At 39.6% G+C, this 27,126-nt stretch overlaps 2 protein-coding genes and 1 long non-coding RNA gene across 8 annotated transcripts in view; 2 read left to right on the top strand and 1 right to left on the bottom strand.

The window, feature by feature from the left end:
• Positions 1 to 12,459, bottom strand: part of gabra5 (gamma-aminobutyric acid type A receptor subunit alpha5) — a 28,559-nt gene extending 16,100 nt beyond the window's left edge. Inside the window, exons 1-7 of one of the 3 annotated variants that reach the window (XM_023289108.3) lie at positions 12,275 to 12,459; positions 12,045 to 12,136; positions 11,211 to 11,292; positions 10,919 to 11,043; positions 8,649 to 8,716; positions 7,989 to 8,209; positions 3,171 to 3,253 (exon numbers count right to left, since the gene is read on the bottom strand). In XM_023289108.3, coding sequence (XP_023144876.1) covers positions 3,171 to 3,253; positions 7,989 to 8,209; positions 8,649 to 8,716; positions 10,919 to 11,043; positions 11,211 to 11,290 — 577 coding nt within the window. In that variant the 5' untranslated portion in view covers positions 11,291 to 11,292; positions 12,045 to 12,136; positions 12,275 to 12,459. Of the gene's footprint in view, positions 1 to 3,170; positions 3,254 to 7,988; positions 8,210 to 8,648; positions 8,717 to 10,918; positions 11,044 to 11,210; positions 11,293 to 11,732; positions 11,862 to 11,888; positions 12,004 to 12,044; positions 12,137 to 12,274 lie in introns of those variants that run through there. The other 2 variants (XM_023289109.3, XM_055017175.1) reach the window with 2 other exon arrangements.
• Positions 1 to 27,126, top strand: part of gabrb3 (gamma-aminobutyric acid type A receptor subunit beta3) — a 63,190-nt gene that overhangs the window by 8,730 nt on the left and 27,334 nt on the right. For 2 of the 4 annotated variants that reach the window (XM_035956723.2, XM_035956724.2), the window contains exons 2-4: positions 14,813 to 14,860; positions 21,479 to 21,570; positions 21,666 to 21,733. In XM_035956723.2, the coding sequence (XP_035812616.1) occupies positions 14,813 to 14,860; positions 21,479 to 21,570; positions 21,666 to 21,733 (208 nt within the window). Of the gene's footprint in view, positions 1 to 14,812; positions 14,861 to 20,913; positions 21,402 to 21,478; positions 21,571 to 21,665; positions 21,734 to 27,126 lie in introns of those variants that run through there. The other 2 variants (XM_023289105.3, XM_023289104.3) reach the window with 2 other exon arrangements.
• Positions 14,867 to 16,387, top strand: LOC129350505 (uncharacterized). Its single transcript, XR_008603929.1, has 2 exons — positions 14,867 to 15,835; positions 15,949 to 16,387. It is a non-coding gene; the product is annotated as an uncharacterized LOC129350505 (long non-coding RNA).

The following is a 27,126-nucleotide window of genomic DNA, read 5'->3' as shown; positions in this document are numbered from 1 at the left end:
GAGGTAAACTGTTTGTTTCCCCCTTATTCTATTTTTTTCTGGACTAAGCTAATGTCTCCTGGTTGCAGTGATAAAATTACATTACAAGTAATAGTGCTGCATGAAAATACTACCTCATTCAAAGTACGCAAGTATAAGCAGCGAAGTGTGGTTGAAGTCTTAAAGCAAAAGTTGTGATTTGGTCCCTTTGACATATGTTATCATTAGATTATTAGTAGTGAATCATCAGTGTGTCAGCAGCATGTTACTGTTGTAGATGCTGCAGTTTGAACTATTTTATATCCAGTTTTATGCACAGGAACAACAGATTAATCTGAGAGTTCATCACACGAATAATGGGAGAGGAAAGACAAAAACATAAAGTTCTGATACACAAATCTGCTCTGAGTTTTTTCTCTAATCTTAGGTTTTTGGTGAGGTTTTGGATCATTTGAACATTTATTGGAATGTGAGAGGTTTTGTCTAAAAAAAAAAATCACTGTTTGGTGGAGCTATTAACAACTCTTAGACATCTCAAGTGTGAGCCTAACTGCACACTTCTTACTGTAAGAAGCCAAAAAAAGATTGAAAACCACGGTACTATGTCTTGTATTTACAATATTTATCTCTGAAATGTAGTGGAGTGGAAGTATAAAGGGGCAAAAATGGAAATACTAAAGTACAAGTACCTGAAAATTGTATTGATTAAATGTACTTAGTTACGTTCCACTGCCTGGTTGTACCTCTATATGGACATAGTGGTCTAAGTATATATATTATATACTGCAGATCTCTTTCTGACTCTTGGCAGAGACAAAACTTTGAAATAAATAGAGACGTATGAACCTAAATAGTATAAATTCCAGAAATACAGGCTAGTAAATAAAAGTAATTCAGACACAGCCACGTGGCTAGCTCGACACCAACACGACAAATAGCACCAAAGAACGTTTTTCATGTCTCTGTAGTATATTTAAATCATTCACACACTTTCTACTGTTGACACACTTTAAATTGTGCCTCGGATTCAACTGTGCAGCGTCACAGATGGGATCTACAGTAGGCAGAGGCTGATGGTAGTACAGTTGAGTCCATGAGAGGTGATTAACACAGGTCTACTGTAGCTCTGAAAGCCTTGAGCTGATGGGTGAGTGCTGTCCATTAGGTCAAAGGATTAGCCGGGGTTAATGGAGCCGGAGAAAACAGGATATGCTGCACAGTAACTTTTACAGCTTACACCCTCACATGGGCTGCATATTTACCGTCACATTAGAGTCTTAAAGTCATTTTATGGTCAACAGAGTACTTTGTATTCTGAATTTATCAACCTTTTGTGAATGTTTCACCTCCATTGTAATCGTACGCAGTTTATCAAAGCTGCTTAAATCAAACAGAAATACATTACGGCAGCGTAAAAACCCCATAGACATGACAGTATTATTATACTACATCAGTGCTTTTGGTCAGTTTATTTATTTGTGTGCTTTTTGGATATCACCATTGATTTATTAGTGTATTTATGACTGATTATGTGCATAGCCAACTTAAACATTTTATTGCACTATATATAAGTTTTTTAATTTCAGCGTTTCTACTAAAATGCAAACACAGTTGGTGTGTTCTTTCCCTCTCCTATTAATCATAAGCGTGTTTTTTGAGCTGGTGCTGAGCTGCTGCATTCAGTAGCCCTTGCAGGGATAAATAAAGTAAAATTGAATTAAAGTAAATTGAATTTAAATCGTGTCATTTTTAGCTACACTGTACCTGCAGGACACCAGGCACAAGCTTCTGTATTTAAACTTAACATAATTAATTCAGGGAGATTGTGATTTTCTCGCCTCCCTGATAAATTAATGGACCACAGATTGTATTTCGGCATCAGGAACCCAAGCCGACATGGCCCTGGCTAGCGGCCGTGGTTATCCCCGTCCCCGGTCTCGGCTGGGGTTTGAGGTGACCACAGCAGGTGTGGGAGTGGATAAGTGTCAGCGCAGTAAGCATAGCTCTGCCTCTGAGTCCAGGGAGCGCTGCAGCCCAAGATAACCCTCCCAACGTCAGCAGCAGGGAAGACCAGAAATGCTAATCTTAAGCTTACATGACAGGAGCTCCCCAGATATTTTTGTAGCTGTGTAAGGCAACCTGACTAGCTTAGAAGTCATAAAGAAGGCTGAGCCACAAGTGTTCATCTGCTCATGTACGAGGTGTGATTGGATTTTAAAAGGTTACCTTGGATGTTAATGTAGGTTTGGTGTGTGTTATGTCTGCAGTATGCTGGGGGAAAATGACATTGCAATATTTTGTGTTTTTTCAATAAGAAAAAATGAAGAATTTTCACTAAATTACTTAAATGATGCTATTTGGAAATAATTAATCACTCTAGAATGATTTGTTTGATTATATGAAGGAGTGCATCTGCAGAGAAAATGCTGGTGTAACACTAGGAAATAGTTTTTTGCTTTGGACCACATTCAGATCTCATCATACAGAGCTTTGTTGTTTGGATTTAAACTCATTTAGTCGCAACAATTGCAAGACGCAGCCGACAAGTACCTCTTATTGGACAACATCATCCTTTACAGTACAAATTAACTTATTATGCAGCCACATCTTCCTTTTCTCTACTGTTCCTCACTCATTTTGCTGTGCACATGTGGAGCCTGGAAGTCCACAAAAAAAAAAAAAATCTGTTGCACATTAGTCATAGAAATTGAGAAGTTTGAGTTTTCTTCCATCAAGCAGCAAAAAAAGTTGTAGCATGGTTAGTGAATGCACATGTCGATGCTGAAACGGTATATTGTGCAGCAGTCGAGTGTGAGCTTCGAGCTGCTTTCACTGCGTCTGTGTCTGATTCAAGTATTTCCCATTAAACGTGGCAGAGGCGCTGAAGGATGCAGGAGAGCAGCCCTGACATGTTGATTAATGGCTTAATCAGGAGTAGTGTGTCGGTGTCTACATGACCATCTCCTGTACGCCACAACAACAATAGCTTTACACCTGAGGGACACGGCCTGTCAAACACACCCAGCTACATCCGTCCCTGCGTCCTCTGCCGGGGGAAAGTCACTGAAAATTGGTGTCGCATCAAAACTACAGGCAGATTCTCTCACTCGCATGTTTAAGAAATGTGCGTGTGCTGCTGCTGTTTAAGCTGCTGACATGAAACATTTGCACTGAGAGGTGTGTTTACTCACAGCTTCCAAATTTAAGGGGACAAGCGTGAGCATCCATCGGAAAATCCTCCAGCTGCATGGGACATTCTGCTGAGATAGTGAGCCTGAAAGAACAAGTCAAACACCCAAAGTTACTAGAATACACCAACATCATCACCTCTTTCGCAAACACAAACACATCCCCTTTATTATAAATGATTGTTTCGCTTTGGTTGAGTTTAGTTTTGTAAACAGCCATTAACAAACATAAAAATCCTAGTTTGTCTTCATTAGTGCGTCTCAGGTAATTAACAGCAGCGCAAGAAGCAATTTTCTCAGCACAGAGCAATAAGCTGCTGAACCACCAGAGGGACTGGTGATGTTATCTGTCAGAGAGGAATGATGCAGCTGTGTGTGCGGATGAGCTTCACCGTTTTATTTTATGGAGGAAGGATGCCACCTGTCTGTGGAACAGCAATAAAACACAAAAAAGCTTTAGTGGAAACAAAGGAGGAAAAACTGAGTTCATGCAGTGGGTCTGACGTGTGACTGCAACTAATTCAGTCAGTGCAGCCTGGTGTGATGCTGCCCTCTGCTGGCCACACTGGGAACAGACAACAATCAGAGACACCAGTTCAAACCTAAGAGGAAAATTACGTTAAAAACAACAACAATAATAAAAAACACCCTGAAGAGTGTCTTTATTTCAGGCTGTGGAGTGGATTTGTGGAATGGCCTGGATGATAAACTCAAGCAAACACTGAATATAGATCAGTTCAGAAACATTTACACAGGGATGGTCTCATTGATGAAGATGGGCCTTGTTGTTGTTGTTGTTGTTGTTGCTGTTGTTGGATTAAGACCTGCATGTTGGTAATATATGTGTACCTATGATAAGCTGTAAGCTAAGTATAGAGATCCAGCAATTAACTGAATTTGTGTCAACTATTAAACAGATCGGTAACTATTTTGATAGTTGATTTAAGAAAAGAAGTCATCCTCTAATACCAACTTCCTACATTTACTCCTTGTGATAGTAAACTGAATATCTTTGGATCGTGGAAAAATCAAGAAAATAATCAAACAATTAGTCAATAATGGAAATATTCTGTGGTTGCAGCCTTAGGTAATTGTTTTCTATTATTAAAAGCCATAAGTCAATATAAGAGTATACTTCTACCTACTCAGTGTCAGCCATGTAATATTCATATACACTACCATTCAAAAGTTTGGAGTCACCCAGGCAATTTCACGTTTTCCATGAAAACTCACACTTTTATTCATGTGCTAACATAATTGCACAAGGGTTTTCTAATGATCAATGAGCCTTTCAACACCATTAGCTAACACAATGTAGCATTAGACCACAGGAGTGATGGTTGCTGGAAATGTTCCTCTGTACCCCTAGGGAGATATTCCATTAAAAATCAGCTGTTTCCAGCTACAATAGTCATTTACCACATTAACAATGTCTACACTGGATTTCTGTTACACCTCATGCTGTCTTCATTGAAAAAAACTGCTTTTCTTTCAAAAATAAGGACATTTCTAAGTGACCCCAAACTTTTGAACGGTAGTGTATCTATTCTGTTAATTCCGTTGTTTGTTCATTATTCTATTCTGTTAATTGATTTCTCTATGATATTGCACCATAATACTATGTAATTTACACAAGGATAACCTAATGTTTTACTTAAATATTTAAATCTGGTGCTACTTTATTTCATTCCACCACAAATGTTCACCACAAAAATACGTTTTTCTATATAATAACAATAATAATTATAACAATAACAATAATAATGATAATAATAATAATAATAATAATAATAATATATTTTTGAAAATTTGTATAAAGGAATTTAAACCAATAATTTCATTCCACAAATCTAGTGTTGTATAATGATGATGAAACCAAATCTTGAGCTCAGAAGGAAATATTGCACTTTTAAATCCACTACATTTTTCTGACAGTTACAGTCTCTACTTCAACATACAAACCATATGATCTACTTGTAAAATACAATGCATTGCTCTCTGAACCTGGAATCAACACGTACCACATTTTACAAGTGCCCACAGGTGCTACCAGTACTAGGAGAAATAATGGAACTACATGCTAGAGATATTTCACTTCTTTTCTAATTTATTTCCATCCTTCAATCTCTGAATTTTTGTCACATGACTGCTGCTCCGGAGCAACAATTAGCTTATGAGTTGTGCCAAGGAGTTTATGTTACTTTGTTTTTCATAGAATCTGGTGCAAACTGTTTATTTTGTAGAAAAAAATATGTACAGTAATAGAGTAGAAATGTAAAATAAAGTGACTGATGATTAGATTTAGTTATTTTCCCAACACAACAGCCCGGCCACTGATGAGTAGTGTGTTTTTAAAGTTTGTTGTTATGATAAATGGAGAGATTTGGTGTTTGTTTGTTTTTTTCTGAGATTTTAGAGAGTCTCAGATAACAAGCATTTTAAACCTGCACTGTTAGGGGTTCAGAGGGTTAAATCAAACTTGTAATATCAGTTCTAATATCAAGAATTAACATATGCTCAATATTTATTATAATAGAACAATGAGTGTGGCCCTTTTGCTTTCACTTTTGATAATTTGTCTGCTGTATTTTGTGAACATTACTTTGAATGACATTTTAAGTATAAAGCTTTTGCCTGTAATGAGATATTTTAAGTGAAGCTGCTACCTGTATATAAATGAAGGATCTATCCTCCACCACTAATACCTGACGCTGTGCTATACTAACATGATGCAAAATAAGATTTAAAATAACCTCAGAGGAGGGATTTCGTTATATTACAGACATCTGCTGTCTCAGCTGTTTTACGCTCCACATCATCATACATCGCCTCGGTATGTGAGAATGAGAAAATAAATACTGATGAGCCTGAAATCCACTGGATGTGGCGCAATATTATCCTGAATAATAATCGGTAATGACCTTATTCTGGGGGTCAGAGTTCTGTTATACTGCACATCACCACCTAGTGGACGAGGAACTGAGTGTCTCTGTGATTTTATATGTGATTACATATTTAACAACATGCCTCAATCAGAAAGTATCTGGGAAATATCTCATTTGACTGTTAATTAATTGGCACCTGGATTCATTGTTTCATTTGTTTTTCACGCAAAATGCAAAAGATCCTTGGAATCTGGCTTTCAAAACTCTATGACCATAAACTAAATGTAATTGGGGTTTGGTTCAATAAAACAAGCAATTTAAAAATGGTGCCTTTGCCACATTTTATAGACAAAAAGGGGAATTGATTATTAATCGATAAAACGATGAAAGTTAATTATTAGCAGCTCTCATAGACTATCTGTGATAATGACAACACCACCATCATTATTTCCTCACTGTTCCTGCTGATTGTTGCATCAGTAGTTGCAGTATTTGTGCAAAAGCTGTTGTTTAATTGTGTCTTCATTTGAGATGAATTAGTCATAAAAAGGTGTCTTATTAAAAATATGCAAAACAATAAACTGATATCCAGGTCTTCAGGGTGTACGTCTTGCTTTGCATAGCTCTGACGTTTTTATGAGCATGACTAATATCCACTGTGGGACTCTGGAGCAAATGGCAGCACCGACTGGCTTTAATTAATCAATTATATATCATTTACAGTGGTGGCTCCTAATAAATCATAATGACCAAAAAGGACAGTGGAGACTAGCAGGTAAATTGCCACCTGGTTAAAAAAAGCCCAATCTCTGCTTTTCTGTGTTACTTCCCACAGGTACATGGTATGTTTTAGATTAACAGGATATTACTGTGATTGATTATGAAATGCATCGTCCTGCCTGCACTGGTTCTGTTTCTTCTCAGAGATCTTTTCATGGTACAGCAGCTGGACTGCTGCACACAACAGTACTTGTTCTGTAACGCAGCAGAGGAGAGTAATGCATTCATAAAATGTTTCTCTAATAACCTTGTTCCCAGAACACAAAAGGCATTAATGGGCCATCGTGATCCTGTTTCTAATGGCCTGCAGAATTGGCAAATGTGCTGTAGATTTGTAGCAATTTTAAAGTGAGTGGATCAATAATGATTTTTGACATGCAGCCATGTCCATTTCCTCAAACTTCCTTTGTTAATATTTGATTTGGAGGATTTATTGTCCTGATAAGATGATGACACAGCACTGAAATAAAAGTGAATGTAAATGAGATGGTTCTATCTAGGATATTTCTCTTTCCACAGAACAGACTCTAATGTTTTATGCATCCACAAGTCATTCTGGGAACTAATAATGAGTGGATCAGTATGCATTAACTAGGAAAAACAAAGTCATTTTTAACAGAAACTGCACAGAGAATGTGTTCTGTCCCTGTCTGTAGCAGCTGATATATTTATTTCCTTTAAAAAGGCTACGGGATGTGAAATCTGGACCGAGAGTGAGTTTTAAAAGCAGTAATAAGCAGCGGAGATCATGCTGTTGCCTGTCAAAGTGAAGGTTTCTGTGATGCAGAGTTAATAGTAGAGGATCACAGCGTGAAGAGGACACAGAGCACCGGGTCAAAGCAAACATTTGAAGTTCCCTGACCTTCAGTGTACAGTACTAGAAAACACGATGACGCATCGATGCACCACTGAGACGTGTAGTACACGTTTGTGGGCTGTACTAGTGCAGCAGGGGTCTTAAAAACCATTACCAAAGAAGTATCAGGGCTGATGGAGGTTTTAGTCATCTCTTCAGCTCTAATTGGATTACACAATATCTCCAACCAGCGCTAGTCCGCTCTGATGAGTCGGTGTTTTTAAATGTGGGACTGATTGGAAATAACATGTTTATCCTGCAGCCGTTTAAAGCTGGGTGAAGGGTCGGGGAGCTACTAACCTCATGGTGTAGAGAAGAGTCCCGTCGTCTTTCAGCCGCAGCAGCTTGTTCGGTGTCGTCATGTTGTGCGCGATGGACTTTTTCCCGTTGAGGAAGAAGGTGTCGGGGGTCCAGATGTTACTGGCCAGGAGGTTGTTCAGGGGAAGCATCTCCATCGGGCCTTTAAAGCAAAGTCGCTCATCTTTCCAGCTCTGACGAAAGAATACGTCGATAGTGTATTCCTGCAGAAATGCGTAAATATGAGGGAAATGATGAGGTGGAGGTTAAAAATTCAGCTGTTTGTACACAGGGAGATGATAAAAGAAGTATATGAACACATTGTGCTGTTCATCCATGTGACACGCTGCCACAGAAGTCCATCCAAACACAGATTTCTTTTAAGGTCAAGGTGTTAATTAGGCAGATACAAGTGTATTTTATGTGGTTGTAATAATGTCATGTGACTTTTGATCAAACAGCCAGTTTATATAACAAATTTTGCATTGCTGTTAGTTAAAAATTCAAATTTCCTGGCCCATAAAAGACGATTTTGATCTGTGCAATATATTGGAATGTGATTTTTACAACATTTAAATACGAATATATATATAAAGCGTGTTAGATTATGTGAAAATAAAACAAAAATCAAACTAGTATGAGTATATCTGAAGAGTTTCTTACCATTTCAGTGTCAGAGACGGGACCAAAGCTTGTGACAAAGATGTTGGTTTTGATCTCAGTCACCTTCTCTGTAAGTGTAGAAAGAACACTGTGAGTCATGGCAGTGTATCTACATTATTGGAGCTAAACGATCTGCAAAAAACATCATACTGTGATTATTTTGATAGATAATGCGAAAGGACTTCTTTGAAATAGTTGTTTTTTGTGACTTTTGCTGCCTTCTGCACCAAACAAGCATATTTCCTTACATATTGTCCTGAGATCTGGCTTTGTGACCTGCTAAAGTCAATTTGTTGCAAAAGTTGTCAAACTTTGGGTTATTTGGTGAAATGATGATACGCCTTCCTTTAAAACAGCTGAGTTTTAAGCAGAAATTTCTTCAGATAGCCATAGTATACTGTAAAAAAAACTGCAGAATTCCTTAACATTCAAAAATTGTTTTAAAAAAAAAAACAAAACATAACAATAAAGGCAAACATCTGTAAAATTTAGATTATTTTTCAAAGCAGATTTATATACAGTAAAAGAACGAATAATTCAAAAAAATATATTTTTGATGTGGGCATTATTTACAGTTTTTTTAACACTTAAAAAAAAGAGATTTATCCCTTTTCAATCCTTAATAAACACGATTGTTCTTTCAAATCCCGTCATCCGTCTCTCCCAGGATGTCACCAATCCTATTCTGACTGTTGCTATTGTCATGCTATCCCATCTGATCGGTAAAAAGTCCTGTGATTGGATAAAATATCCCATCACCGGCTGGATTTATTGTACATCCTGAAAACAATGGCAGGGGTAGGTGCTCGTTTCCTCTCAGACCACTTGAATTACAACATGCTGAAAAGTTAAAATGGATTTTTTTTGTCTCAATAAGCCAAAAGAATCCTGCTTTAAGGTTAAACTCTGCTATGTGTAATACAACATTGAGAGAGACTCTGGGAATGACATGCAGCAAACTGTCCAAATGAGCTGGGAATTTAATCTGGGATCTCCTGCTCGGGGAGAATGTGCCCATATTCGCTGTAACCACAAGGCGATTGGGGTTTCCAGGTTTCAGTGCTTTTAATATGGCTTCACAGGTATTTATATGACACACAGCTGAAGCTGTGCCAAGAAGGGTAGGAGCTCTCTGCCAGCTTGGATACTGAAAGACAGCGAAATGCACAAGAGGCAGCTCCCACCTTTGATAGAGATGCAGGGATACAGAGGTGTGGATTTTAGGGTGGAATCAGGGGATACATCATGAAACATGAACATGAGAGAAGCAAAGGATTTTAATTTTGCTCTAACGTTTGCTCATAGATGAAACAATGCGTCTTACTTGGGCAGTCGTCTATCTTCAGCGTATGTGTGAGATACGTCCTGAAGATGTAGGAAGCTTTGATTGTTAATTGTTGAAGTCCAGGTGTTATAAATTAATTTAAATGAATCATTTATCACTGATGGAGCCACATGCATGTTTCCAACAAAACGACACCAAAGAGAGCAGAAGAGTAAATCATGTGTGCTGATTCAGCAGGGATAATATTTAATTAGAAAAATTGATCTATAGTAGAATAAATATTTGAAAGCACTACAGAAAACCCAAGAGGCTTACTGCAGGATATTCAATTAGATTTTTAATCGATTCCTGAATTTTGTGTCTTCCTTTACACAAACAAGGACCATAAATCGATGCTGAAAAGTCAGAAATTGGTGCATAAAAATTCTAAATTCCTGCATCAATGTATAGATTTCTTCCAGCTGGAGAACAAAAATATCCTTTACTACAAAAGAAACAATCTCTTCTGGTGAAGCTTTTCATTATAAAAAGGCACTTTGAGCTGTAAATTTGTGGCCTGAGGTGAGGCTGCACTCCAATTCCAAGAAATCAGCATAGTGTCCATCCTTTAATTAAAACCTCCTTTATGATGGGAACTTCTCAGTCGCTGCAGAACAATGAAGCTGCCATTTAAACCAGCCACATAATGACTCTGTCAAGGTCACACCAGCACACCGCCCGCCTCACCCTATCTTTACGGTGCCATTAAATCATACTTAGAGAACGTCGAAATATCTGATCCTGTGTCTTTGTTTCATGAATGCAGACACATTTTCCTTTTTCTATGATGTTGCAGTTCTTCTCTGTTTGGACACATTTTTCTTTCATCTGGAGTTTTCTGTATCAGTTGTTGATTAGACGAGAGACCACTGATGTGGCTTAATCAGTATGACTGACTGTATTAATTACCAACATGACAGAGGTGTGGAGGTTCATACGTTCCTACCTCCCAGTCCGGGGCGGAGTCTGTTGTCGTATCCATCCAGCAGTCCGTCCAGGATGCGTGTGAAGATGGTGATGTTGTCGTTTAATTCGGCCTCTTTGGGAGTTCCAGTCACATCCTGGGAGAGGCTGCGTGAAAGGGATATTTTTCGAGCGAAGAAAGCAACAACAGGGTGTAAACTAAGCCTAACCTGCCTCAAAAAATTACATTTCAATCATTCAAGCAAATATTACAGAAGGCAGTGAGAATTATTAAGTGGAGATTTATTCAAAAAGTGCCTGAGTCAGTTCCTTACCTCAGACGGCAGGTGATGCTCACAAGCAAGACACAGAACCACAGACGTCTCATCGCAAAGCTGCACATCCCATCGCCCATTCCTGAAAACACACACACTCACCTGTTTTAAAAAAAAGTCCTTTTACCTGCACAGCTGAAGGATTTCATTACTATCTCAATGCACAACTGCCCTTCTGCTGCCTGTTTCACTGTGGAAACTACAAAACAAACACTAAACCAGACAAAGACTCCTGTATTTGGCATGTAGAAACTCCCTGCAAGCACAGAGGAGAGGGTTTCATTGATTTTTATCAGGTGCATTGCTCAAACAAATCCATTCTACATTCTGCAACATCTGGAAGATCTGCTGATGTTGGATGAGAAAAGCTGATAAGGCAAAGTGCCAAGTTCCTTTCTCCCATCAGACAGCGCTTCCCCTCTTTGTTGGATCCCTTCCTGCATCTCTCTGCAACCAAGAGCATCTCGTTATTTCTCTAATGAAGTTGAAGCTGCCGTGTGTAGATCCAGACTGAAGCTCTACCTGCGCTGCTTGGATCTACAGTCCACCAACACAACTATCCCGCAGCGCTTATGTGCACCACAGCTGGACTCTCTGGAAGCCTTTGTGCTGCTGCACCCTGCACCGCATCTCCTCCATTCACGACTCACTCAAGCAGACCGGGGAAAGTGTGGATACCTTCCTCTCCTGCACCAGCATCTACAGCAGCAGCAGACCTCGGCTTCTCCTCACTATTCTCCTCCGAAGCCCCCCCTGGTCCCACCACCCTCCTATAACCGGCCTAAAGCGAAGGATGTGCTGCACAGGCTCCGAGCCGCAGTTGCCAAATCTTACCACACAAGACGATGCGCAGTCAAACTTCTTCTCCGCCACGCAGATTGCTCCGTTCAGTATTTGGCATCAATTCCTCTCAACGCCGCCTTCACCTTCCGTGCGCAATAATTGCATATTAGGAGAGGAAAGAAAGAGATAATTTCACCGTCAGCGAGGTTTGTTTCTCCCCAGAGCGATTAAAAGGTTGGCAGCGAGAAAAGAAAGGCTTCCCAACACTTGTGCTGACTGACCATCCTTTAGTTTGGTCTCCGAGGAGCCGCCAGCTCTGCACTAAATCCAATCCTGTGTCCAAAAAGGCGGAGCGCGGTGCAAAAAAATAAATAAATTTTTTTAAAATGTGGAGTTTGGTGCGAATTGAGCAGACGAGGCGTGCAAGAGGATGTGAGGAGAGAGATGCTGGAGGAGGAGTGAGGAGGAGGAGGGGAGGAAGGGGGGACGGCTCACAGAGGGAGGCGATCACAGGATGAAGCCGTGAGAGGAGAGGGGTCTCCACCACCGCACAAACCTCTCCATGAGCCTCCAATGATTCTGGATCAAAAACTATTAACACGCAAAGCCTCACTGCAGGAAGGTTACAGTGATGAACAGTCAGGGTCCTGTCCAGTTCAGCTGTGTTTCAATGGTTTAAATGTCCTGAAGAGTCTCTGTATAAAGTCAACATACCTCATAATGTGCAGATATAATATGACTGTATTATATTTATTACATTAATTAAACTGTATGCAAAATTTAGCAGGATGTGGTTCTGTTGTGTTCAAACTGTCCAAAGTAAGATGTGACCAATAGGCTACACTGTTAAAAAAAATAATGTTTTAAAAGTTCTAAATTAATTTTTAAAAATTATTATTTCAATTTACTGCTATTTTACAGATTTTGTTCCGTTTTGCTAAATTACAGATAACAACCAGTGAAATCTCAGAAAACGGTTTTGAGTTGCATGTTATCTATAAAATGATCAGATCTAAAATGTGTATTTTTGTACAAATAAAGGGATTTTTTCTCTTACATTTGACAGTGTAATTACACACATTTTACTGTATTTAAATCAACAAAAAATGATTCTAATAAATATATTTACTGTTTATTTTATTGTTATTCTTTATTATTTAAATGAAAAAAATATGTATGTTGAGGACTGAAAAATCAAATCTATTTTTTTAACTTTACAAAGTTTCCCGCTTTTGTTAAATTACGGATAATAACTCTTAAAATTAAAAAAAAATATTAATTTGCATGTTAACCTTACAAAAATGGCAAAAACTACATGATGTAAACATAAAAAGGGTGTTTTTAAAAACATTTAAAAGTAAAATCACAAATGTTTGCCATTACTTGAAAGGAAAATTGATATAATTAGGACTGATTTTTTAAAATACATAAATTAATTAAGATAATAAATAAGTACAATTACTGTAAAAAAAAATCATATGATTTGTATGCTGACTGTAAATACCAGAACAAAAAAATTAGATGTTGACTGTAAAAAACAAAACAATCAAATAAAAAAAAAAAAAACCTGCCCAAAACTGTACAAGTTTCTGCTGTTATTTTCACAAATTTTCTACTATTTTTCCTATATTTTTTTCTGGCACCCTTACTGCAGGGTTTTCAGCAATGTTTTTTCTTTTACAGATTTTTGAAACTTTTTTTTTTTACAGTGTATCCATAAAAGCGTGACAATAAGGCCTGTTTACTATGAATTATGCACAAATTTATTGACATCTGATGTACATGTGCTACTTCGCATTTTTGTCTGTGTTGCCTCGTATAAAACAGGAAGAAGGTACACTAGCGGACGCTTGCATACTTGCAGATGCAGAAAAATTCAAAACATTGGCCTTGATCAGACCAAAAGCAAGACACTGGTGTCATCAACTTTGGCTGTGAAGTTCTAATGGGTATATTTTTTTTCACCGTTTTGCAGTATTTGATGATCAGTCCATAATAAATGTAATCATAAACGGCAGCCTTAATGACACCAATTCTCACTGATGATATTAATTACATTTTAAACGTGACCTGGATGTGGACTGGCTGCAGAATGGATGGATGGATCACTCATAGCTAATTAATTTAGAGTATCTATATGAATTTTATATAAGGTCAGAGGTTACCTTGAGGATTTTCCAGCATGATCTTGCCAAAAATCACTTATGGTAACATTTTACGACTGCTTCCAGAAGGTTACAAAACATATTAAAAACCTTTAGAAATGAAATCTAGAGCTTTTCATACCCATGAAGGCCTTTTTTTAGTTCCATACACTGAGCTACAGCAGAGTAATATAGACTAAAAACCACAGAACGGATGTATCCTTACTGGCTTGTGTTGGATTTGTTGTTTTTTAAAATCTACTTTACATCCACGTCTTCCATTTCCCTCCTATTGTGTCCCTGACTAAAGTGGGACACAAACCTGAAAACCTGATTTTGTGGTTACTGGTCTAGATTGCAGCAGGAGACAATATGTCAAACACATCCTCCAGCAGCACAAACACAACTCTGCACTTCATCACTCTGCGTTTACCTACAGCGATTAGGGTCAAGTTATTCCAGCTCACTTTCAGATTTCAAAAGTACAAGTAGAAGAAGTTGTTTTGTGAAACTGCAGCACCTTTATGAATTCAGACTCGAGGTGAAATCCTTCTGGTGCTGCTGTGTTCTGACAGTATGCAATAAAACTGGACCCAGAAACAAATCTCCAGCAGCAAGTCAGAGTCAGCAGTGCACTGACACACAAAGTAACGCTTTGCTTTTCTGTGTTTACAGGAATGCTGTCGATGGGAACAAAAAGCTGTATGCCATCTATGATACAAGGTAAGAGTCACTGCATAAACACAGCGCTGGAATAAAGGGTGACTTTATATGAAAAGCTGCAGTGTGTTCATTTTGAAATGTGGAAGAAAACTGGTGTAGATGTCTTAAATTAAGGAGGAGGAATTTGTTGGGAAGAGTCCAACTTCAGCTCACTGATTCCCTGCAGCAGTATTGAACTTCTCTCCTACAAACACTGTAGCAAACAGAAAAAAGAGCTCAGAGAGCAATTCTCATGCAATCTTCACAGGAACAGCTACTATATTTTTATACACACAAACCTACATTTTAACCCTCATCAGTACACCCAGGGTCTGCATGAACCCCAGGTGTATACAACTTGTCATATTTTTTTATCTGTAAGTTGGATTTTTCAGTCCCTTTAGGTAGTTGTTACCCACATAGTTTCCATCACATAAACCAAAGCTTATTTGATTCCAACCAGGTTTGTGGTGTATATATAGAAAAATCATTTAGGGTACATGTGGACCCCAGCCAGACCCCAGCCAGATTGTGCATCTTTTATTTATGTAAGTTTGTGTTATATTGCTCTTATGATGACTGGTTCAGTTGAATTGTGTTTCATTTCAATTCAGGAGTTATTACAGTAATACTCTAAAGCCGCGATTCCACAAGCACCTACTCGGCGCAGTGCTGCTCGCCACTACTGTATTTGACTCGGCTCGTCTCGGTTTAGTTGTTTTTCCATATAGCCTCATCGTGGGTGGAGTCGTCATAGCGCAGCGAGCCGAAAGTCCCTTAACGTCATTTGTGTGCGACACAAAGTCAACATAACGGAGAAGATGGTACACCTGCTGCTCGGTCTGTGGATTTCTGTTAGATTCAAAGTGATAGAAGAGTCGGAGAAAGCTGAGAGCGGCGAGTCGAAACACTCAGGAGACACACAGGAGAGTTTGGGAGGCGATACAGCAGTATCAAGTTGAAGACAAGAGGATATGAACTAGACGACATATGAGGGTAAGCTAATGCTAGTTCGCTAGCTATCGTGTATCAGTCCTGTGAACGACCCTGTAATGGCTGCAGTTTATCGCTATTAGGTATTAAAATATGTATGCTGTGTATGTGTTTAGGTGGCTCTCTTATGAGACTTCATGGGATTTACCTGAAGCAGCAGCACATGAGCCTGCAGTGGCACAAGGTGTAGAGGAGGAGGACAGAGATGTACAGGATGCACTGATGCACTACGTGTCATGCAAAGTTATTCTTCTTGTTATACTTCTGTTTTTCTGTCCCCGGACCGCTATTGTTTTCTTTAATGCAATTCTGACAATAAACTTTTGTACCTTTTGCAGATGTGTCTATGCTATTGTTTTATTTGTGAAGGTTAGCAAGATTACATGACAAATTAAACACCAAAACATTAAAACAGCTGTTTTAAGAATATTCCAGTTTGATAAATCAGTATTGCTTTGGTGTAATTCAGTCAACGGAATTATGAACCATAAAGGAGTTTGTGTTAAAACATGTTAAATCCCATTAAACATAAATGCATTATTAGGGAATACAGAATTGTTTGGTTCAGACTGTTGACTCTTTTCCTACCAGTGTCTTAACAGACAAAATGAAAAGTTATGATGCAATCACATAAGTCACAAAATAGTTTATTAGTCAGCAGCAAAATCAAAACTATTTACAATGTGCAAAGTACAAACTGTGGTGGGCCTCTCCTACAATGGAGGGCTAAAAGTAAAACTATATACAACTAAATCTCAAGTCTCTGGGAGGTGGACTCGCTGGCTGCCCACTGCCTGCACCAGCTGCCCCAGCACACCCAGCACTGCCTGCACCAGCTGCCCCAGCACACCCAGCACTGCCTGCACCAGCTGCCCCAGCACACCCAGCACTGCCTGCACCAGCACACCCAGGAATGACTGGTTGAAGGCAGCATTCTGGGCCATCTCCTCCGCTGCAAGGCCGCTTCATTCTCCCTTGCCTCGTTGAGGAGCAACTGGATGTTCTCATCACGCTGGGCACGGTTCCGCTCCTCCTCAGCCTGCATCTCCACAAGTACGCTTGGAAGGTCCAATTTTCTGTTGCACCTTTTCCTCTTGCCTAGACCAAAGACAGAAAAGTGATCAGAATCAGCTTTAGTAAGTACACAACATGCAAGGAATTTGGTTTCAGCTGTTGGTGTCACACTGGGAATATGGAAGAGAATAATAAAAAATAAAGAAACTATAGAAAGAGGAACAGGAAGAAAAATGAAATAGCAAAATTAAATAAAACAATATATACAGAAATTTACAGCTAGACTGGAATAAACACATTAGCAAAATGATAATTGCTATAAACACAGTAGTGCAAAAGCAGAGACTGCTGTTCATGGTGAAAAAAAATGCTGTACATGTCCATTGGAATACTGACTATTGTACAGCTTTCATCAGGCGTTCCTGAGCTGGCATGCTGTACAGCACCTTACAGCACGGATGTCCGCGCTGTAACGTAAACACGGATGTCCACGCTGTATTGTGCATATATAATATATGCATATACTATATATGCACGATACAGCGCGGATGTCCGTGCTCCGCTCGGACGGTGATTTCTGTTGCATTGCGCGCTCACTTCCGCTTTTGATGACGTATCGTGCTCAGGCGATTCGTCGATTCGTCGTTTGTGGCAGCCCTACTGTACAGTTTGCATTTACACCTGTCTGAATTGGTCGTTGGTCTCGCTGTTCTGATCATGCTTGCAGGCATTTACACCTGTAGTAATAATAATGCGAAAATCAACCATGCTCTCTGTTTACCGTGTCTTACCGGTGATAAGACGTTGTTGTTACGTGCTGGAGGTTGATGTTGACAGTGTCGGTGTCCGAGCTGGTACTGGTGTCGAAGCTGGTGCTGGAGAGGAGCCGCTGCTGGTGGTGGAGAGGAAGCAGGGGAGCTGGGGGCTCCGCGACGGAGGTGGAGCAGGCTTCGCACGTCGAAAGGGATTCTTGAACAGAAATAAACACTCACCCTAAGCGCACGAAAAACACGACATTGTAATTTGTGAAAAAAATAAACCTGTACGACCACTAGCTTAGTTCGTCATGCAGACTGATGTATTAGCTTCTGAGAGCTAAACGTTAGAAACAGCAGCACGAAATATAAGCAGAGCACGGAGTTAGCGCTGATGGCTAACTAGCTAGCGCTGATGGCTAACTAGCTGGCTTATTGTCTGCTACAGGAGACAACAACGTTACTTTCTAAATATACTTGCTTGCTTAAAAGAAGCTTGCCACCAATGGGATAAATGTAAAAGTTTCTTGAAGTCACAAAACACTCACCATTCTTGAACGTCTCCAATAATGCAGCAGCTGAGTCTCCCTCCTGTTGCTCGTCTGTGCGGTGCCAGTAAATAGCTTCCATTAAACCTCTTCCAACACCTCCTGGTTGACCCACGCCGGCCGTTGTGGTCCTTGGTGGACCAATAGTCATTTCTGAGCTTTTTCAGCTTCTCCCTACACTGCTTCTGTCCTCTTCATATACAGTCTACTGTATGTGTGGGCGGCCATCCGCTGAGACCTCCTGATAAACTTTCTCCGTCCAGGTCCCTCTGTATTCTTTAGTCCACCACCAAAGACAGAAAAGTCTCGACCTCTTCATTCACCCACTGTACAAGTCTGGCTGTCATATTAAAATTATGAAGACAGAGAGGTCTGTGAAGAGCAATGTACACCGTCGCTGTTTAGTTTTTTTTTAATGCCGGTTTTGTTTTCGTACTGGAGTCGCCCTCGTGTGTCGTCACTCCCTGTCCAATCAGTGGGCTGCACTCCTGTCCAATCAGTGGCCTGCACTATGTAGACGTCACATCTCGGCTCACTTCATCTCGGTTGGAACCTCAGCCGAGAAGGTACGGAAAATTGTGCCTGATACCATGCACTAATCCATATGGAAACGCTCGCAAACAAAGACGAGCCGAGCCGCACCGCGCCGAGTAGGTGCTTGTGGAATCGCGGCTTAAGCAACACATGTTTGTAATCATCAATAGTAATTGCATTGTTTCTTTCATATTTGGGTCTATAGACGACACATGTTTTAGGAACTACTGGGTTCCAGCTGGACCACAAGTGTATGGATGAAGTAGGTTTTGCCACGTGTAGTGACGAGGGTTAAACATGTATACCCACCAACACATTTTCATCCTATTTCCTAAACCTAAAACATTAATGCAATTTCTATACCTGGACTCCTCTAGACCAGAGAAAACATCAAATTCATTATACTGCATTACATTTTGCAGCTTGCACAGTAGTTAAAAGTGACACTTACAGTATATAAGTAATTACATGTACTCCGTATCTGCTGTTCTTCTCTGTTTTGTTAGTCTTTCACTGTTCTGTCACTTGTATTGCCCACTAAGGCCCATATTTTAAAGCATTATTTGCTATTGTTGTCCAGACTCTGTTTCGGGGTAATTTCTGGCGGCTTCCTGACTTAGCTTCCAGTTGTTAGCTTAGATTTAACCACTGTGAAAGCAGGTAGTGTCCTGATTTGTGGAGATGGATGTGCTTCCTGTTCAGTATTTATGAGTTGTGGCTGTGCAAGAGAAATGTGTCTATCAGTTTGAGCAGATTGTTAATCTTACCTGAAGAAGATGTTACAGTACTCCAGGCAGCGTTATCCATAGGTTAAGGGGCACAGCAAGCCTCCTACTGATAGCCTTAGTGTAGCATCATCAGCAAATAAGTTCCACCTGCACTGACACCAGCAAGTGAATTACACTGACAAACGGAGTCTATCCCAGCTGACTTAGGGTGAAGGCAGAGAACACCCTGGACAGGTCACCAGTCTGTCACAGGGCTACATATAGAGGCAACTAAGCACACCCACATTCACACCTACAATTTAGACTTACCAATAAACCTCAGCATGTTTTTGGACTGCTGCACAGTGGTTCAGTGGTTAACGCTGTTGCCTTGCAGCTAGAAGATCCCGGTTTGCGTCCCAGTCTTCCCGGGATCTTTCTGCATGGAGTTTGCATGTTCTCCCTGTACATGCGTGGGTTTTATCTGGGTATTCCAGCTTCCTCCCACAGTCCAAATACATGCTGAGGTGATTTGGTGATTCTAAATTGTCCATAGGTGTGAATGCGAGTGTGATTGTTTGTCTGTATATGTAGCCCTGTGATAGACTGGTGACCTGTCCAGGGTGTCCCTTCCTTCGCCCCTAGTCAGCTGGGATAGACTCCAGCCACTCCGCCACGCGGACATTTGACGAAAGTTTGCAGTGCATCTGCATCAAATTTGCACAAAGTAGATGTCCAGTCTACTTTATGCAAATGAGCTGCTGCCCTCTCCAGGAAGATGCACCTGATAGCAGCTCAAAACACATTGCAACCAGACCAGCATGCAAGCTGTCCATTTCACACAGACAATGAGTGGGATGCAAGAAGTTGCCGGATCTAGTGGACAAGAGAAAATTACTTATACATGAAAGTTATATTTCAACTGAGATCACTTAACGGAATGAATGCAAATACATAAAAAGCACAAATAAGTGAAGCCTTCATTTTTCCCATGTGGCGAGTGTTCCCTAAGGCTGGTTTCTGTCTGTGTTCAGAATGAGGCATGTTTTCAGTGCATAGTCACATTACTGTATCGTCATGCCCCGTACAATCAGTGAAGCTGTAACAGAAAATAGTGGAGAGTAAAAGCTACGCATTTGAAAGCTAGAAAGTTCACATCTTGTCATCAAATACTATGAAATGCTCAATGTTTGGCATCTCTTTGTCCTTTGCCTTGAGGCTGACAGATCCACCTCGCTCTTGCACCAATTTTCTACAGTAGTAAACCACCTCATTTTTCACACTTTTTGGCACACCTGAGTGGCATCTAAGTGATAGATGTGGACTATTTTGGGATTTTTAGACAAGTTGGGCTGACAAGAGACACACTTATTGCTGAAAGTGTGGCTTTAGACCAGGAAAAAAAGAGAGAAAAACATCAAAATGTGGCAGTCATGTGAAGGCTCCGCAGTGGGCCAGGGGACCCTCTCTCCACCTCAGCCCGCCCCTCAGCGTGAACCAGACCGCGTCTCTGCTGTCAGGACTCCAGCTTCAATCAGCTGCTACTCTAAAAGCACTCTGTCACGTGCGACGAAATCACTACCGGGACAGGCTCGCGCGCACTTGCACGAGGAGCCACTTGCAAACTCGCGAGGAGCGCGCGCGGACATCCGGCGAGAATAAAAGCGACCTGTGGCTCTCCGCCGGTGTCAGGAATAAACTTCGTAGTGACAAATAAGCGGTGTGTGTGAGAGCCGGAGAAGGGAGGATGGAGACGCGGGGCGGCCCGGCGGGAGGCTCCGCTGCCGCATCACAGCCGAGCTCATCCGACACTCCGCCTCATGGAGCTCGAGCCGGAGTCTGAGCGGGTGTAGCGGCCGTGTGAGCACCGTGGCTCCTCCGTCTCCCTTCAGTGTTCTATTGACCGCCGGAGCCGGACAGCGCGCAGGGGGATGTGGGGAAGCCAGATAACGGGGCTCGGTGACTTTCTCTCACTGCCGCTGGTCGTGGCGGTGATGTGCTGCGCGCAGAGGTGAGTTAAAGCCGGACTCAGGTCCTGGTCCCTGCCTCCTGGAGGACTCACCTCCTCTTATGTCTTCTGTCTTTCAGCGTCAACGAGCCGGGGAACATGTCTTATGTCAAAGAGACTGTGGATAAACTGCTGAAAGGATACGATATTCGTCTCCGGCCAGACTTCGGAGGTATGACTCGGGGTCATTTATTAGTATTTTTTACCCTCACGGCTCCCTAACTCGTCTATTCGGCCTGATTAACTTTATTTTGGCTTCATTTTTAGGTCCACCGGTTGCTGTTGGTATGAGTATAGACGTGGCGAGTATAGACATGGTGTCAGAAGTCAACATGGTAAGTTGTGCACAAACCCTAAGCTATGTCTAATTTTATGAACTTCTGTGGGCTGTTTGTTAATGAATGAAAACGTATTCATGTTTTTATTAAAGAGTTAAGTTCACTAGCAACAGTTCATTAATTATTCAATTAATTGTCAACTATTTGTATTGATTTGAGTAATTATTTAACCCTTTGATGTGCAGTGTGGGTCATGAGATACCCATTTTCCATTGGGTTTGGGTCACTTTTGACCCATTTTGCGCATCAAAGGGTTAAGAACAATGTATTATTTTTTTTGTTTTTTTTTCTCCTCTGTGACTGTAAACTGAATATCTCTGGGTTGTGGCAGATCAAGACATTTGTCATCTTGAGCTTTGGAAGACACTCTTTGACATTTTTCAGAATTTTCTGACATATTGGAGACCAAACAACTCACTGATTAACCAAGAAAACAAATGATATATTAATCATCAATGAAGATAATCATTAGTGGCATCTCAAGTACCATTTTCAGAGAAGGCGCCCTTTGTAAACGGTTTATGAAACATTTACTGTTGCTTTATAGATCAGTTTTAAGACAACATTGGGAGTAATGTTAAGGTTGCCAGGTTGTGAAAAAATCCCCATAGCCTGTGTTATCATATTTACTAAAACTGCATTTGTAAATCTAATGTATAGGCTTTAATGTATGATATTATTTTTACAATAGTTAAACTAGTTGAACAGATCAAAATGAATTATATTTTCTCCTGAGGCTCTGCAGACTTTTCCTGGAAGGTTCTTTGGACTGAACTAAATCTGCAACACCAACATTGTTCTTGTAGATGACTTATAATTGGTTGACTGTATGAACAGTTAATTAACCATTAATAAAGCCATTAATTGCAGCTGATAACCAGGTACAATTGGTGCCTTTCTAGAAAGAGCCTAAATTAATATTACCAACCTGGCAAACCAAAATCTGTTCTTGTGGAAGGGTTTATATCTGGTCTGTAAAGCATCAGTAAATGATGCATTATTAAACTCTTTGTAATGCGTGACTTTAGAGATAAAATAGCAGTATTAGATTACCTCTTCAAATTCCAGGCTTTCTCTCAAAAAAGACATTGTAATATTAAGAGGTTTTCTGATTAAATAAAGGTTAAATATAATAAAATATCAAAAAACATATGTATATTTGAGCAGTCCCAAACAAAGAGCAGTTCATAAAGGCTCCTCTGTGTTGTCTAGAGTGGTTTGTTCATCTGCTTTATCAGATTATAACTCGTCGTATAGCTGCACATCCTGGTTCATTGACGGAGCCTGATGCCTGGTCACATGGTACAGAGAGGAAATAGCCCCTGACATGCTGTCCTGACAAGTATGTGTGATGAAATGTACCCGTGGTGCATTTTAATGCATCTCTGTGCAGCAGCAGAGTGAGAAGCTGAACACTTGCTTCCAGCCAGACTCCTGTTTTGTAAATGAGTTAGCTTTAGTTTATCATGTTAGATAATGTGGTTGCAGCAAGAATATACAGACCAAGTTCATTTTACTGTTATAGAGAATTGGATCTCCTCTTTTCTGTGTGTTTTCAGAGCTCCACTGTGGATAAATTTAGAATTTTCTGTACAAAAAAATTTGCATTTTGTATTTGAATTTGCCTTAAAATGAGTGCTTTTCTCTTACAATCAAATTCTGAACTGGGGCCTGTTATATTCTATATTATAGCAGATTGGTAGAAATGATTGGTGGGTAACCGAAGCAGTATGCAGTCTAAAGATCAGATGCTGAGATGAATGTTTCTTTGTGACCCTTGACTTAAATAAGCATTGAAAACATAAACCTAACCAGCATTTAAAACAGTATGTTGTTAAATGATAAGTTAGAACAGATTGTGCATTTGAGTGGGCGAATTTTCACAAGCAGAAGAACTGTGTTCCCATATTGTGAGAGACACTGCAGCAGGAAACTTCGGAGGTGAGCTGTAGCCTGCCCAGCAAATCAGAGGTTAGAAACAACACTGGTATTTCTTATATATTATATTTTTATGTCTTATTGTTATAAAGAGAAAACAATGACAACAAACTTTTGATTGAGTGGACAAGAAACATGTTTACCTACCCTGTGGCTAAATACTGTTGGCCTGGGCCTGAACACATAGTTATAGAGACACGTTTTAGATTTAATGTAACCTGCACTTCCTGGGGTATCACTGTCTCCAATATCCACAGCAAATAAACCTCCATAAGGCTGTTTAGAAGTCATAGAAAAAAGATGCTGAAGTAAACCGCAAAACTTGCCTGAGAATCCTTATATTTCTAAATGTTATTACAGTAGTCACAGTAATCCAGTGCACATCAGTCAGTGCACTGCAAACAGGTATATGGGCTGAAAAAATTGTCTCAATTTTGCTTCAACTCTGAAAATGCCTGAAATATTGACTTTATGTATGGGTCAACTCTTATCCCTTGTTCGGCATCTTCACTGTTTTCATAGCAAACATAAATAATACACCAACCTAGTAATGTATCGCTGCTGTAATTGTGGACATAAGTTTGATGTCTTTAAATAAAAGGCTCTGATTTCACATAAAAAGAAACATACGCATAGTTTTTCTGTCTTATTAGCTCTGAAAATCTATAATCTGGTAACTACATTTCAGCACTTAATGGACCAAACACAATTTCCACATTACAGACCACACCCGCTTTTAACTTGAGAGTTGCCGTCTGCTTGGCCATCCTGTATGAAAGCATTTTAGCCTCTGTGGCGATCGTATCAGACTATCTGTGGTAATGGTTGAAGGCGAACAGATGGGGACACAGGAAACACATCAGACAAAAAATACGAAGAAAATAAACACAGCCAGTGGCAATTGAGGTTTAAAAATGATCTACTCGTGATACAATAATGGTAAAATGCCTCCACGAGGAGTTACAGAAACAGTGACTGCTTTGATTCATCAGACAGCCAAAAATATCCTCACATCCTTATCGGAGTTTACAGCATCAAACACACAGAAACATGGGATCACTGACTGCTTGAACTCCACTCTGAGTTAAGAAGCAAAGTGACCTCACATCACTATTCCTGTTATTTTAACATCTGGAGCTATAGATCACTTTTATCAGGGGATTCTGAGCAGCAAGTTCTACCAAGTTTATCTGTGGTCCTGAACAACATTATTTTGTTCCTTTCTGTCTAAGCTGCATTCCAATTCCCCCTCCAGAGTGGTCTGACATTTGTAGCTTCTTCGCACATTTTGTTCAGTAGAGCATCTCAAGGCTGCAGATGAAGCTGTGTGCTCGTGGAAAATCCTCCTAACACTCTGGGACTGCGGAGTGAAACACTGTATTTTAAAAATCTTGCAGTACATCACATTTAATTTGAAGTCTTTGCCCGAATAAGTGTTAGCAAAACACTTACTTTTGTTACAGCAAAACAATTGTTCTTTAACTTGTGTTTCGGTGAAGTTTGTACACAAATTTACTGCCTTTCAATATACAGTATATACAGTAATATGCAATTGTCTATTTACAAAATGACCACAATGGAATGAAAAACAACCACAGACTCAGAATTAGTACAAAGTGATCAAAAACATGAAGATGAAACAACTTATTTTTTGCATGAATAAACTATGGAGCTGAATAATACGCTAATATAAAATCAATAAAGGTATTTTTGGACTATGACTCATACATAGCTACTCTAGTGGAGTTTCAGAATAAAAATCTTAAGTAAAAAATTAGTATAATTTTCCTCCTCTAAGGAAGCATTCAAAATTTGAGGTGGTAATCTGTGTTGAGAGACTCTTCCTTATTTTGTGTTACTACAATGCTTAAATGTTTTAGTACTCTGCCAAGGAATGCAGCAGAGTTATGCGATGATCGCCGTTTGTTTGTCTGTCTGTCTGTTCGCAACATTACTCAAAAAATGGACAAACGGATTTGATTGAAATTTTCAGGGAAGGTCAGAAATGACACAAAGACTAAGTGATTAGATTTTGGCAGTGATGCAGCTTATAGTCTGGATCCACAGATTTGTTAAAGATTTCTGTATCATTGCCAGATAGCGGCATGGCGTCACTGTAACTATGACAACAAGTGAACGTCAGCTGCCTGCTGATGATCACATGATTGGGATCTGACTATAAATTCACCTGTGGATTTATCAGGACTTATCTGTCGAAAATGATACAAGGAACAATTGATTAAATTGTGGGAGTGTTTCTGAATCCCATCAATGCCCGCCGCCCGCTACATATTTAGGTCATGCGATTCGGTATCCATACATAACGTACACATGCATAACACATGTCTGTGCTCAGTGCAAGGTCATTTTGTTTGTGGGTACATCTATATTAAATGGACAAATTCTATAGTGCTGTGACTGCTGATCATCAATAACTAATACACAAATGCTGCATTTCTAAAAAAAAAAAACTGCTGCATTTCTGACAATGCCACATGGGGGAATGAACAGCCTTGGCAGAGTACTGCGCTTTCTGAGTGCTTTTCTTGTTATATATTGGATTACACTAGTCTACAGCAGATTATGAAGTTTACTGTTTAATAATGTAAGTAGACTTTCCAATAATATACTGTATTTATGTAGTGTTACCACTGTAACTACCATTAACTTTAACTGCAAATTACAACATTTTTTCTTTGAAAATGTATCAACACTAATAGAAATTACATCTACCAACTATGTTTAAAATTTAAAATTGCAAATACCAAAAAAAACACCTAAAACAGTAAAGGATGAGGCAAATTATATTTGTATGCAGAATTTACTCAACAACAGTAATATATTACAAATTGCAGTGTAATAAATATATTTTAGAAATCAAGGAAAAATCATTTACTGTAATGTAAAAAAAAAGTACAGTAAGTAAAAATGTCCAATCTTAGAGCATCAGTGTAAAGATATGAAACATGTTCTCACATCAAGTTGCTACTAAAGTGTTTTGTAATCACACTTTCACTTTTTACTGTAACCTGCTGTTAAATTTCAATCTTGTATTTGACTCAAAAAAAAAGCATCAGATTTTACAGTTTTTAATCATATTTTGGAAAGACAGTACTCTACTATTAGAATTTAGTTCTATTTTTACTGTAATTCATTACAGTTAAGTAGAAGTGAGCAGGACAGCATTCAAAATGTTGACCTCCTTCACTCTGATTCTCTGCACCTGTAGCAGCTTTACCTCTAGTCTCTTTTCAATCATTGCTTCTTGTCTTCTTGTGCTTCTTGTGCCTCCTTTGTCATGACTCTAAACAGCTCTGACCTCGTTTCTAAGCCCTTTGAGACGTTCTCTAAGCAATTTAATAAACTTAGGTGTTAAATATAGCCCCACAAAGCCAGACTATGATTTACAAGAGAGTCAAGTCTGGAAGATATCCTCTTAGAATCAGCTGAGC

The sequence above is a fragment of the Amphiprion ocellaris genome, chromosome 2 (assembly GCF_022539595.1).
Source record: "Amphiprion ocellaris isolate individual 3 ecotype Okinawa chromosome 2, ASM2253959v1, whole genome shotgun sequence".
NCBI lineage: Eukaryota > Metazoa > Chordata > Actinopteri > Pomacentridae > Amphiprion > Amphiprion ocellaris.
Note: the sequence above shows the minus strand (reverse complement) of the source record. Positions and strands in the feature narration are given on the sequence as shown.